General features: G+C 42.4%; 1 protein-coding gene across 1 annotated transcript in view; it reads left to right on the top strand.

The window, feature by feature from the left end:
- Chd6 (chromodomain helicase DNA binding protein 6) overlaps nt 1-11504 on the top strand; it is a 218395-nt gene that overhangs the window by 189404 nt on the left and 17487 nt on the right. Inside the window, exons 28-33 of the mRNA XM_008850984.2 lie at nt 1229-1289; nt 1918-2134; nt 3857-4065; nt 5888-7450; nt 10403-10554; nt 10942-11148. Of these exons, the coding sequence (XP_008849206.1) occupies nt 1229-1289; nt 1918-2134; nt 3857-4065; nt 5888-7450; nt 10403-10554; nt 10942-11148 (2409 nt within the window). The remainder of the gene's footprint in view (nt 1-1228; nt 1290-1917; nt 2135-3856; nt 4066-5887; nt 7451-10402; nt 10555-10941; nt 11149-11504) is intronic.

Here is an 11504-nt window from a genome sequence, read left to right as displayed (position 1 = left end):
CAGACATGGCCACAGGCCAGTCCAATGAAGGCAATTCCCCAATTGAGGCTCCCTCAACCCAGGTGAGTCAAGCTGACACTAAAGCTCTCCAGCACTCTCAGCTACCTTTTTTTTTTTTCTGTCTTTTTGAAACAGGGTCTCCCTGTAGCCCCAGCTGTCCTGGAACTCACTATGTAGAACAGGCTGGCCTTGAACTCACAGAGATCCGCCTGCCTCTGCCTCCCGAGTGCTGGGATTAAAGGCTTGCACCACCACGCCCAGCTTATATATACCTTTTATTTTATTTTCTTGCCTTATTGTACTAGCTAAAACTTCCGATACTTCATTGAGTTAGAATGGTGGAATAAATATCCTTTCCTTGTTCTAGATATTGGAAAGAAAATACTTAGTTTTTACCATTAAAAATAATGGCAATTAGGCAGGTGTGGTGGCGCGCACCTTTAATCCCAGCACTTTGGAGGCAGAGGCAGGTGAATCTCTTGAATCCTGAGATTTATTCTATGTCATCATTCAGTTCAAAAGATGGTGATTGGAAAATAATGTTTCTGTATTAAACAGTCCAGTTGAAAAATAGTGTACTTTCCCTTCCCAGTTCCCACATGCATCAGATATAAGGAACTTCTGAAGTTTTTTTCCTGAAACCAAGACAAGACTAGTGGAACAGTCTACTAACCATCTTCATATAGACTGACTCAGATGAGTTCTGTGCCTGTGTCCTTATTCCACGTTCACTTGGGGATTCAAATCTTAATTTTAAAGGCCTGGGGTTTTACGCCATCAGGTCTCATGTCTGGAGCAGTGATGTTTTATGAAAATAGTCTGTTACTGTAAAGTAAGCTGGCCATAATGAACATGAGCCTGACACTTTTTCACAGCAAAAATGCAAGCACATTCTTTGAAAAATGACAGTATTAAACTGCAAGTGATGGTAGTAAAGCAAATATTTAAATTCACAGCTAAAATAAGTTCTAGTAAAATTAATTGCCATGCCAAGTATGCCAGTTCACCATTCCTTAAGCTGATTCTCTGTTGGAAGAAGCATTCCGGGTGGAGTGGGGGGACTTCAAACAAACTGACTCCTTTAAAACTATGTAAGTAGGCTAAATTTGTCTGGATCTTTAAGATGTTAATAGACTCCCCTGTATAGGTATAGTCCTTGAAGCATAGCCTTAGAAGTAGTTTCTTCTAAACTGCAGTTTCGCTGATGCAATGCTTCATTTATCCCTAGGCAAGTCCCAGTGATGGAAATGATGGCGTTTTGGGAGAAAAGAAGGATGACAGCCAGGCAGGTGAGACTGTGTCCTTCTGCAAGCAAAGAAAAGTAAGGCCCCAGTTTGTAGTTATTATGGAGTTTATACATAATTCAAAATACTGTCTTTTAAGGAGACTTCCAAGTAAGTTGACCTGTATTAAGCTGTTATGAAGTCATACACCTCTGGCTTCCTCCACTTGGCATTGAAATGCAGAAGTTAAACCAGTGATGCCTTAAGATAGGGGAGAATCTGTGTGATAAAAAGAAACTGTGATTTCATCAATGTTGGGAGTTTTAGGGATGGTTAGAAGTTTGGGAGGTTTTGTATTCTCAATTCAGATGAAATCGGCTTTGCTAGTTGGAAGAGCCAATTACAAAGAGCCACAGTTATATACGGAAAAGGCAACAGTTCTGCTTCTTCTTTCTATAGAGCAATTCTGCCTTCTAGAAAGGGGTGTGTATTTGACAGATAACTGCACTGACTACAATGTAAAGCTCTTTCTAAAGCAAAGCTGCTGCCCTTCCCACAATATCTAGCTCCTAGGTGATTGTTAGAGGAGCACTTTAAGTTATTGAGCCTGTTTTCCTTGTATTTAAACAAAACAAGAATCAGTCGCTCTTATATTTCTATTTGTAAATACTAATGTCTTCACTGATGTTTGAAGCCCAGGATGGCTCCGACTCAGACAAATCATCCTGGCCAGTTTCGTCTGCTCTCACAGCTCGTCTCCGGCGTCTGGTCACTGTTTATCAGCGCTGCAACCGCAAGGAGCTCTGCCGACCTGAGCTCCTAGGACCAGGCAACCAAGGGTACTGGGTTCAGGAAGAGATGTTCAGAAGAACCTCAGAAATGGACCTCATCAACAAGGAAGCCCAAAAGAGGTAAAGGCTGACAGCCAGAGGGCATGTAAAAGTAACTGTTCACTGGATAAAGATAACAGGAGGGAAAGCTGATAGCTGGAAGTGTGTGTGTTCTCACATGACAGATTTTCTTCAGAATTCATTAGACAAAACCTCCAATGGGGATGATGTTGTCATGGTGACTGGGGAGTCTAATAAATTTGGGATACCCTCCATTCATAATGCCTAAGTGTTTTATGACTTTCCAATTTGACATTCTCCCCTACGTCTGACTCTAAGAATGTGGTTTAAAAAACACATTGGCATATATCAAACCATTTCAAACCCCCTGATTTTTCTAACAACAAAAGGAATAGCACATCTTGAAGCTGTCTTACTCTAATCTCGTCTTTGTCAAGCCTTTGAGAGCAGTAAATACCATATGAAACACAAGCTCAGAAGGAGAGTATAAATTCCCACTAGTTACTTGGCTCATGAGAGTTAAGTTTTCTAAAAAGGCTGCTGTGGGCCGGCACCAGCCAGAAATGAACACAGCAAAGCTGCAATTCTGACTCTTTATATCTTCTTTCTTCTGATAATCCTACAAATTAAAGGAATACCACATAGCAAATCCAGTTACTTCTCTGTACTCTTACATTATGAAATTTAGTAATCCAGGCAAAATTTTCCTCCATGTGGCACAGCTGCAGAACTCCTTCCTGTTTCTCCCTCTTCTGTTGATCCCTCATCCCATTCCCAAGCTGGGGTAGAGAGTTCCTCCCTCACCGAGACCATGGTGACTTGTATTTACCCGGTTCTCGAAGTCACTGTCTTAATCATGTTGAGGACTTTTGTGTCCCAGCAGAGGTAATTGACATGGGCAACTCACTCATGTAAAACAGAAAGAAAGCTAAAGGGAAATTGGGAGTCACAGTACTTGCCTTCTCAGCTCTAGTCTCCTTAGTAAAAGATAAAGAAGTTGAATTTAATATGTCTGAAAGGTACCTCCAAGATTCTGTGTTATCGTGAGGTAGGAAATAGGAGGCAAAATGTAAAATAGGGGCTGGAGAGATAGCTCAGTGGTTAAGAGCACTGACTGCTCTTACAAAGGACCAGGGTTCCCAGTACCTACATGACAACCAACAACCATCCTTAACTCCAGTTCCAAGGGATCTGATGGGATTTTCTGGCCCCTGTAGGCATTACATGACATAGGTACACTTATATACATGCAAGGAAAACACTCATACACATAAAATAAAAATAAATAAAGAAAAGTAATATATTATTTTTAATATTTTAATCTTTATTTCCTATAAGTGAAAGTTAGCTAAATAATTCCTAAAATTGACTCAAGATAGCAAGGTATAGACATGATTTTGGACTAGGGAGATCAGTACCAAAGAAAGAGCTGAACATTTGAAAGTAGTCCTCTCCTTAGTAATACAGTGATAACATGGTTTTGTTAAAAACCTCTCAGCCAAATTTAACTTAAAACTAGACAGTAAAATAAAGCAGTTCCACCTGCTCTGTAGGTTTCATGGCCTCCTACAGAATAAGCTTGATTAGTACTTGTTGGCTTTTTTTTAATAAAAGGATAAGCCAGGCATAGTGGTACATGCCTGTAATCCTAGCAATCAAGAAGAGGAATCAGGCACATCTTGAATTCAAAACCAGCGTGGATCTAGGAAGACCCTGTTTTTTAGAAAAAATAATGATAAGGTTAGAAAAATTCTTTACTCTCGTCTCTGATTTCATCTCAAGGTGGACTAGAAGAGAGCAGGCTGACTTCTATAGAACAGTGTCTTCCTTTGGCATTGTTTATGACCAAGAAAAGAAAACCTTTGACTGGACACAGTTCCGCATCATTTCCCGCTTGGACAAGAAGTCAGATGAGAGCCTGGAGCGCTATCTTCATAGTTTTGTGGCCATGTGTCGGAATGTGTGTCGTCTGCCCACGTGGAAAGATGGTGGTGAGAAAAGCCTTGTCACTGTGGACAGTGAAGTGGAAAGAGAACATGCCACGGTTCAGATTGCAGAATTTCTTCAGCTGTAACTATGAAAATAGAGTCTATCTGAAGAACTCTGTTAAAGATACGTAGGTTGTGAGAGATCCACGAGCTTTTAGTTGGGCTCTCCAAATCCCCAAGTGATGTAACTGCAGTGAAGGTTGGAACTCAGTTAAAACCTCACAGAAATATTGAGACCAACACTGGGGCTAGAGAGATGGCTCAGTGGGTAAGAGTACTGGCCGCTCTTGCAGATGACCTGGGCTTGGTTCCCACTACTCATGTGGTAGCTGACAACCTTCCAGAACTCAGTTTATAACTCCTTAGTTTATGAGCATCCAGCACCCTCTTCTGACCTCCATGGGCTCTGCACACATGTTCTGTGCATAACATCCATAATTCCAGTTCCAAGGGTTCCAGCACCCTCTTCTGCACTCTGTGGGCATTGCCCATACAGTGCATTTACACACATGCAGACAAAACACACATATCCACACAGGCAAAATATTCACACATAAAATACTTTTAACTATGCTTTCCAAAGTATAGGGTTTGTTTTTTAAATCAAGATTTATCCTACTCTGAACTTCACACCTTCTTTCAGTGAGGTCATAAGAACTTTAAATGTTTTCTACATGTTGACTTATAGAAAATAAGTGGTTAAGAGCTGCAGAGATGGCTCAGTGGTTAAGAGCACTGACTGTTCTTCCAGAGGACCTGGGTTCAGTTCCCAGCACCCACATGGTGGCTAACAATCATTCATAATTCCAGTTCAAGGGATCTAACACCCTCTTCTGGCCTCTGCAGTCATTGCCCATATGGTGCATTTACACACATGCAGGCAAAACACTCGTACACCTAAAATAAAAACAGTAAATTTAAAAAGAAGAAAATAAAGGAGGTGGTTGACATTTAAACATTTCCTGATCCAAATAGCTTTTCTGACATTTCCTTCTGGTTGGAATTTACAAGAGTTTCCCTCAGATCCGTGTCAGCTCCTATTTTTGGCTAAACTTGTTCTGGACCATGTGACTGTATCTTAGGAGAGCTGAAACGAGCATTGAGCTATCCTGCTTGAGTTCTGAGCCAGTGGCAACATGCCTTTGCTCTTCATGTGGCATGGTTAAAGTGTTCATTGAGGTCACGGAGCTCACTTGGACCTTGGAGTCACACTGATGAGACCTGGATTTGAATTCTGCTTCTGCTACCTTAAGCAGAATAGCTTTTCTGAGCCCATCTCATCACCCTTAAACCAGGAATGATAGTGTATCGGAAGATGCTGTTATGAACTAGATGGCATATAGCTTGAGTTTATTAACTGGGAACTGTTATTTACAGGACTGGTGTTTCCCTGCTCTTGTTTTACTCCCACTTGGGTCTCTGCCCATTCCCTTTTTTTTGTTGTTAATATTTTATTTATTATTTTTATTTTTTGTGTATGCGTGTATTGCCTGCATGTAAGTAAGTACACCCATGTCGTGCAATGCCCGCGGAGGTCAGAAGAGACTGTCGGATCCCCTGGGACTGGAGTTACGGACAGTTGTTAGCTGCCATGTGGATGCTGGGATTCGAACCTGGGTCTTCTGCAAGAACAACCAGTGTTCTTAACCGCTGAGCCATCTCTCCAGCCCCCATTCCCTTTTAAGCTTCCTATTTTATCAAGAGCTCAAATTTAAAACTGCCATACCGAGAGGAACCAGGGAGTTAAACTACAAAACCAAAGATTGAGGAGGCAGGGAGTACCCAAAGCCACCTTACATTTTAGGTTCTGTGTATCTCTTTCCAGGTTCCCCCGATGCCAGCATTTATGTTGAACCAATCACTGAGGAGCGAGCAGCAAAAACTCTGTACCGCATTGAGCTGTTACGGAAGGTCCGAGAGCAGGTGCTGAGGTGTCCTCAACTGCACGAGCGCCTCCAACTCTGCAGGCCCAGCCTCTACCTCCCAGTCTGGTGGGAGTGTGGGAAACATGATCGAGACCTGCTCATCGGCACAGCCAAACATGGGCTCAACCGCACTGACTATTACATCATGAATGACCCCCAACTGTCTTTCCTAGATGCCTATAGAAACTATGCCCAGCACAAGAGAACTGACACCCAGGCACCTGGAAATCTCTGTTGCCTTTACCAAACCAGTTCTAAACTCTATGAATCTCTTACTTATATGAGTAGGACTTCAGAGTCTCTCGAAAGTGAATCTGAGAATCTGGTAAAAATAGAAAGCAGGGATGATCATCTCTGTCTGCCTAGAGCCAGCTTACCTGACATTACTTGTGAAAACTTTATTTCTAAAGTTCAGGAGGTCATTTCTATCGACCATGATGAAAACTTGCTGCCTGAGTCCTTGATGTATGGTAAGGGGCTTGGCCGAGAGCCAGACTCTTTTCAGGAGAGCCCAAGTACCAACACTCAATCCAGGAAAGATGCCATTGCCATCTCAGCCAGCAGAGATGGGAGCTGCCAGCCTGCTGGCATTGAGGCAGAAATAGCTTCAGATTCCTCTCTAATGAGTAGCTTAGAAGCAGGAGTAGCTAAGATGAACATTAAAAATGGAAAACATTTGTTGATATCAGTTTCAAAAGATGGGGAGCCCTGCTGCAGTGAGACAGGGCAGAGACCTGAAAGTGTGGGCCACCTAGAGGGCAAATGCTTAGCTTCCCCTGCCTTAGATGTAGGACATGAGAGTACGTTTGTAGATCTTTGCAGTCTTAGTGTCTCTGACTCCAAAAGAAGCCTCTCATCAGATCAGCAATTAATTGATTTATTAGAAAATAAGAGTTTAGAAAGTAAGTTGATTTTGAGCCAGAATCAGAGTGATGAGGAAGAAGAGGAAGAAAATGAGGAAGACACCTTAGCCATGGTAACAGGCACCAGAGAAAAGCCAGAGGTTTTGCATTTCACTGAGCCCACTCTAAACATCCCAAGGGGAACAAGCCTCAGCTTCCACCAGGATGAAGCCAAGAAAGGAAGCCTAGAGGCTGTAAGCCAGACTCCTGGACCACAGGGGCCCTTTCCTCCTACAGCCTGTCAGTGTCACTGCAAACACATGGAGAGGTGGGCACGTGGCCTAGGGAGTGAGGAATCTGAAGTAGAGAAACCCAAGGTTTATCAGCCAAACCTGTACAGAAGCAAAGCCGTTAATACCACAGTGGAGGGTGGACCTGCTGTTACTCCACCAGAGCTATTTAAAGTGAAGCATGAGCTTCTGAAAGAACCTTGGAAAGAAAGTGCAGAGGGACTAAAAGGTTTCTCCACATACGCTCCTGAGGGAAGTGAGCCCAAATCAGAAGACATGGATTTTGAGAATAAAGATGATTATGATAAAGATGGAACCTGCCACAGTCAAGGTATAGTATGTAGAATTGTGTCATCACATGATGGGACAGAGTACTGGGGGGAGCAGTGGTCAACTAGTTTTTAGCTCCTAAGGTGGATGGACCTACACACCTGCACTATGTAGTAAAACCAAAGGGTACAAGGCCTTGATCTGAAAACTTAGGCGAGTAGTTTAGCTGTAGTCATCCCAGAAAACTGAGGGCAATTGTGGACAGTCACCGTGTCTCTGCTATATCAGCCACATGACCTGGGCAGTAGTTTTTATGCAATAGATACAAACTGGCACCCAGGGAAATGGTTTGTTTCTGCACTAGATTTGGGTGCTTCAAGCTGGCTAAGGTAGAGCAGCCTTGGGGCATCAGAGACCTGCAACTAATACAGGTGCCATTAATTTGCAGGAACTCCAAAAATACAAGTCAAGTTGGCCTTTGTTGAGGTGAGCATAGAAAGCAGTTGTTCGTGTCATCGTCAAAACCCTGTGCTTTAACATCGGGGCATTTGTGTTAGATTTCTTTTTAGAACTGAACACAAAGTGACAGTTAAAAACAACTGAAAAAAATGATTTTTTTTTTTTTTTTTTTTTTGTAAATAGGGAATCTTAAACAGGGACTCAATTTAAAAGGAATTTCAAAATGGTAACAAAAAGCTGTAGTGACCCTGAAGTTCTTTATGCCTCGTAGGAACATGTGTGCAATGATAAGGGATCCTGCTGATCAACACCAAATAGGTTTTACTTCTTCAGGTACAAGAGGGCATATCAGAGTGAACAAAAGCAGAGTGTTTAGTCTTGCTGTTATCGGCACAACATGTCTTCTGATTCTACATTAAAGAGGAAGAGCAGGACTTGACTTTCTTGGGTCATGTAGCTTCTCTTTATTTTTATTTTATTAATTTTTTATCTGTATATGTATGTGTGTACAGGTACTCACCTATGCATTCGTGTCTAAAAGACAAGGAAGGATTGACTTTGAATATCTTCCTCTATCACTTTCCACCTTATTTTTTTGAGACAGAGTCTCACTGAACCTATAGCTTGCCTTTCAACTAGACTGGCTAGCCATTGAGCCCCTGGAATCAGTCTGTCCCAACAAATACCCCAGCACTGCAGTGATAGGCGTGTGCCACCCCCCACCCCCACCCCAGCTTGTATGTGGGTTCTGGGCCCAGACTCAGGTTTTGTGCTTGGCGGTGAGCGCTTTGCTCACTGAGCTGACTTCTCAACCACAGAGCTTTTTCATTTTAAACTCTCATCATTAGTTTTGGTCACTGTGATTAATAACTATCTTAGAGTGGTTCCTGAACCCAAGTTAAGATGTACATAGTAGCTGGGGTAAGGACTTGGAAGCTGAACTCAAAATAGTTTGATTGACTTGCAGCCCAGCCAGGTCAGAAGGATCCTGTCTATGACCATACCCCAGGCTTCCTTCTCAACCAAACCAACAAGAATCACTGTCGTGTATTGACTTACAGAACCCACCTTGTGTTTTGAACCTTGTTGTGGAGAAAATCACCAACAAATTAGTTACTAGAAACTCAGCCAAATGAGTACTGGGTAAATGTGATTTAGAGGAAAATTTGGACAGTTCTTTCCCCTTCATGTGGCAGGGTAGTAGAGCAGTGAACATGCTGAGCTTTGTGGTAACCATACTGTTTTTGTAGTGTCTTCCTACATAGGTGTGTAAGAGGTGGTGCAGGGGTTAGCCTGCTTTGGAGACTAGAAATCCTGTAGTCCTAAAAGAGCAGTAGTTTACTGGTGCCCCAGGAAGATCAGCCCTAGTCTTCTGGCTTCTCTGCTTAAAATCTCTCAGTGCTGCTTATTAGTGTCAGAATAAAATTCAATTTTCTGTCATGATGTACAGGCCCCAGGATGATCTAAGTGATTTCACCCCTGGCCTCATATGAATCTGTACTCTTGGCTGTCTCTTGGTTCCTTGGCCCATCTGCAGTACCCTTCCCTTGCCCCATTGCCTCGTCACCTTCATGGCTGTTGTGTTTACTAACGTACTTAGAGCAAGCCTTCCTTCTTCTCTTTTGTTTTAATTTATTGGGCAGGTGACATTGAGTGTCACTATGTAGCCCAGGCTGGATCAGAGTCACAGTCTTCTGCCTCAACCTCTCCAGTCCTGGGATGACTCATGTGAACTACCATGGACTGCCTGCCTATCTCCTCCTCCTTATAGCACTGACACAGCCTCCAGCTGAACTCCTTTATTGTTAGTGCTTTCCTGTCTCCAGCCTACGGAAACTCTGGAGGCTCAAGTCCTCTCTGTCTTGTTTGTTCTTGAATCTGCCAGTCCTAGCAAGACCTGCTTATAGGACAGAACTCCTTAGGAGACTTGTTGCACAGTCAGAAGTAGAAATGCATTGTCATTTTACCAAGAAAGTAAGTCTGTTTCACTGCCATCTGATCATTCCCTGTCATTAGTGATAAGTGGATCTCTAAAGATCCATTCCATACAAATAATTAACTTCAATCTTTACTTAAGCCATTGATGAAGCTCCAGCTTTATTTGTATCATTTTTTACACAAATCAGGTCTCACCTTTGCTGTAAGCTTCATGGCTTTTCATCCTTCCTCATTAGTATCATCCTCTCACCTTACCACATTTCTTACTTCAGAAAATGCCCTTTCAAGTGTCAAGATTTATAATGTTCAATATCATCTTGTCCACTATACCAGCAAGAAATGTGGCCTTTCACCTCCCTATCCTCTTGGATACACAGAAAGTTCCCATCTCCCTGTGGAGGTGAACAGTGTGCGTCATGACCGTAAAGTAGGATTTACCTCTGTGCCTTTACTAATTTTGTTCTCCCAGAAATAGAAGCTATGGTAATTAATCGTTAATCTAAATTAGCCCCTAATGGGCTAATTGGAAGCAAAAGAGACAGATTCACTGAACAGATTCCTCAGGTCACTAGCATTTTCCAAGTATCTAGTTGTTTGTTTTAACCTTTCTTTGCAGACTACCCAGGGAAATACTCTGAAGAAGAGAGCAAGAGTTCAGCATCAGGCATTGCAGGAGACCTTGGGGATGACCCACAGGAAGCACGGGCTCCCACCATTGCTCAGCTGCTTCAGGAGAAAACCCTCTATTCCTTCTCGGAGTGGCCAAAGGTATCTTGTAGAGCTTGCGTCTTCCCCCAAAGCATTCCCAGCTTTGATTCCCTTGCATCAAACCTTGTAAAGGATTTCTGCAAAACAAACTTAGCTGTGTACATTAGAACATCGAAGATGAATGCATTAAGGAACAAAAAAGACGCATGCGTCAGACTACTTAAACCATAAGAGGAAAAGGTCAAATTGTCCTCAATTGTAGCACTGCGAATTTAGTTCATTGTCTGGAGTGTGCTATTTAAGGGTTATACAGTGAGTGTGTCTGAGTACTGTTTTCTGATCAGCTCTTTCTTGTGAGAAAAAGTGACCTTTGATGTCAAGGGATTTTGTAAATTTGTGTAACTTGGAACTTTTTCATAACTTAGAACTGTTACCCTTTTGTTCCAGGATCGTGTGATAATTAACCGCCTAGATAATATCTGCCATGTGGTGTTAAAGGGGAAGTGGCCCTCCAACCAGCAGTGTGAACCCTCAGGCACACTGCCCACCCCCATCTTAACCAGCAGTGCTGGTGCTCGAAACAGCCTCTCAGAACTAGAAGTAGCAGAACGTGGCTTCAGCAGTGGCGCAGCATTGGCGGCCCAGATCCAGAAGGTGAGGCGCAGATGGTGTGAGCCGCCAAGCAGTGGGGGCCACATCCCACTTCTTAGTCGAGTTGTTTGTTCAACAAGCATTTAGGATTTTGTCTTGGTTCGGTTTTTCTATCAGGTGGTGAGTGTTAATGAGAACTTTGGACTTTTTTTTTTTTTTTAATTAAAAGAAGCATTTCATTACAACAGCATTAACCTATTCAATAACATTTTTCTGAGCTAGGGTACATCTCTTTCAAAATTGGCTGTACATTTCTAGGTTTACAGATGAATTATTACGCTTATATAATCTTTTACTCATTATAAACTCTATAAGACATAAAATTAAATAAGGTTCCAACGTTTAAAAAAGATCTCCAC

Source organism: Nannospalax galili, unplaced genomic scaffold (genome assembly GCF_000622305.1).
Source record: "Nannospalax galili isolate Female #2095 unplaced genomic scaffold, S.galili_v1.0 scaffold205, whole genome shotgun sequence".
In the NCBI taxonomy this organism is placed as follows: Eukaryota; Metazoa; Chordata; class Mammalia; order Rodentia; family Spalacidae; genus Nannospalax; species Nannospalax galili.
This window is presented reverse-complemented; position numbering and strand designations above follow the sequence as displayed.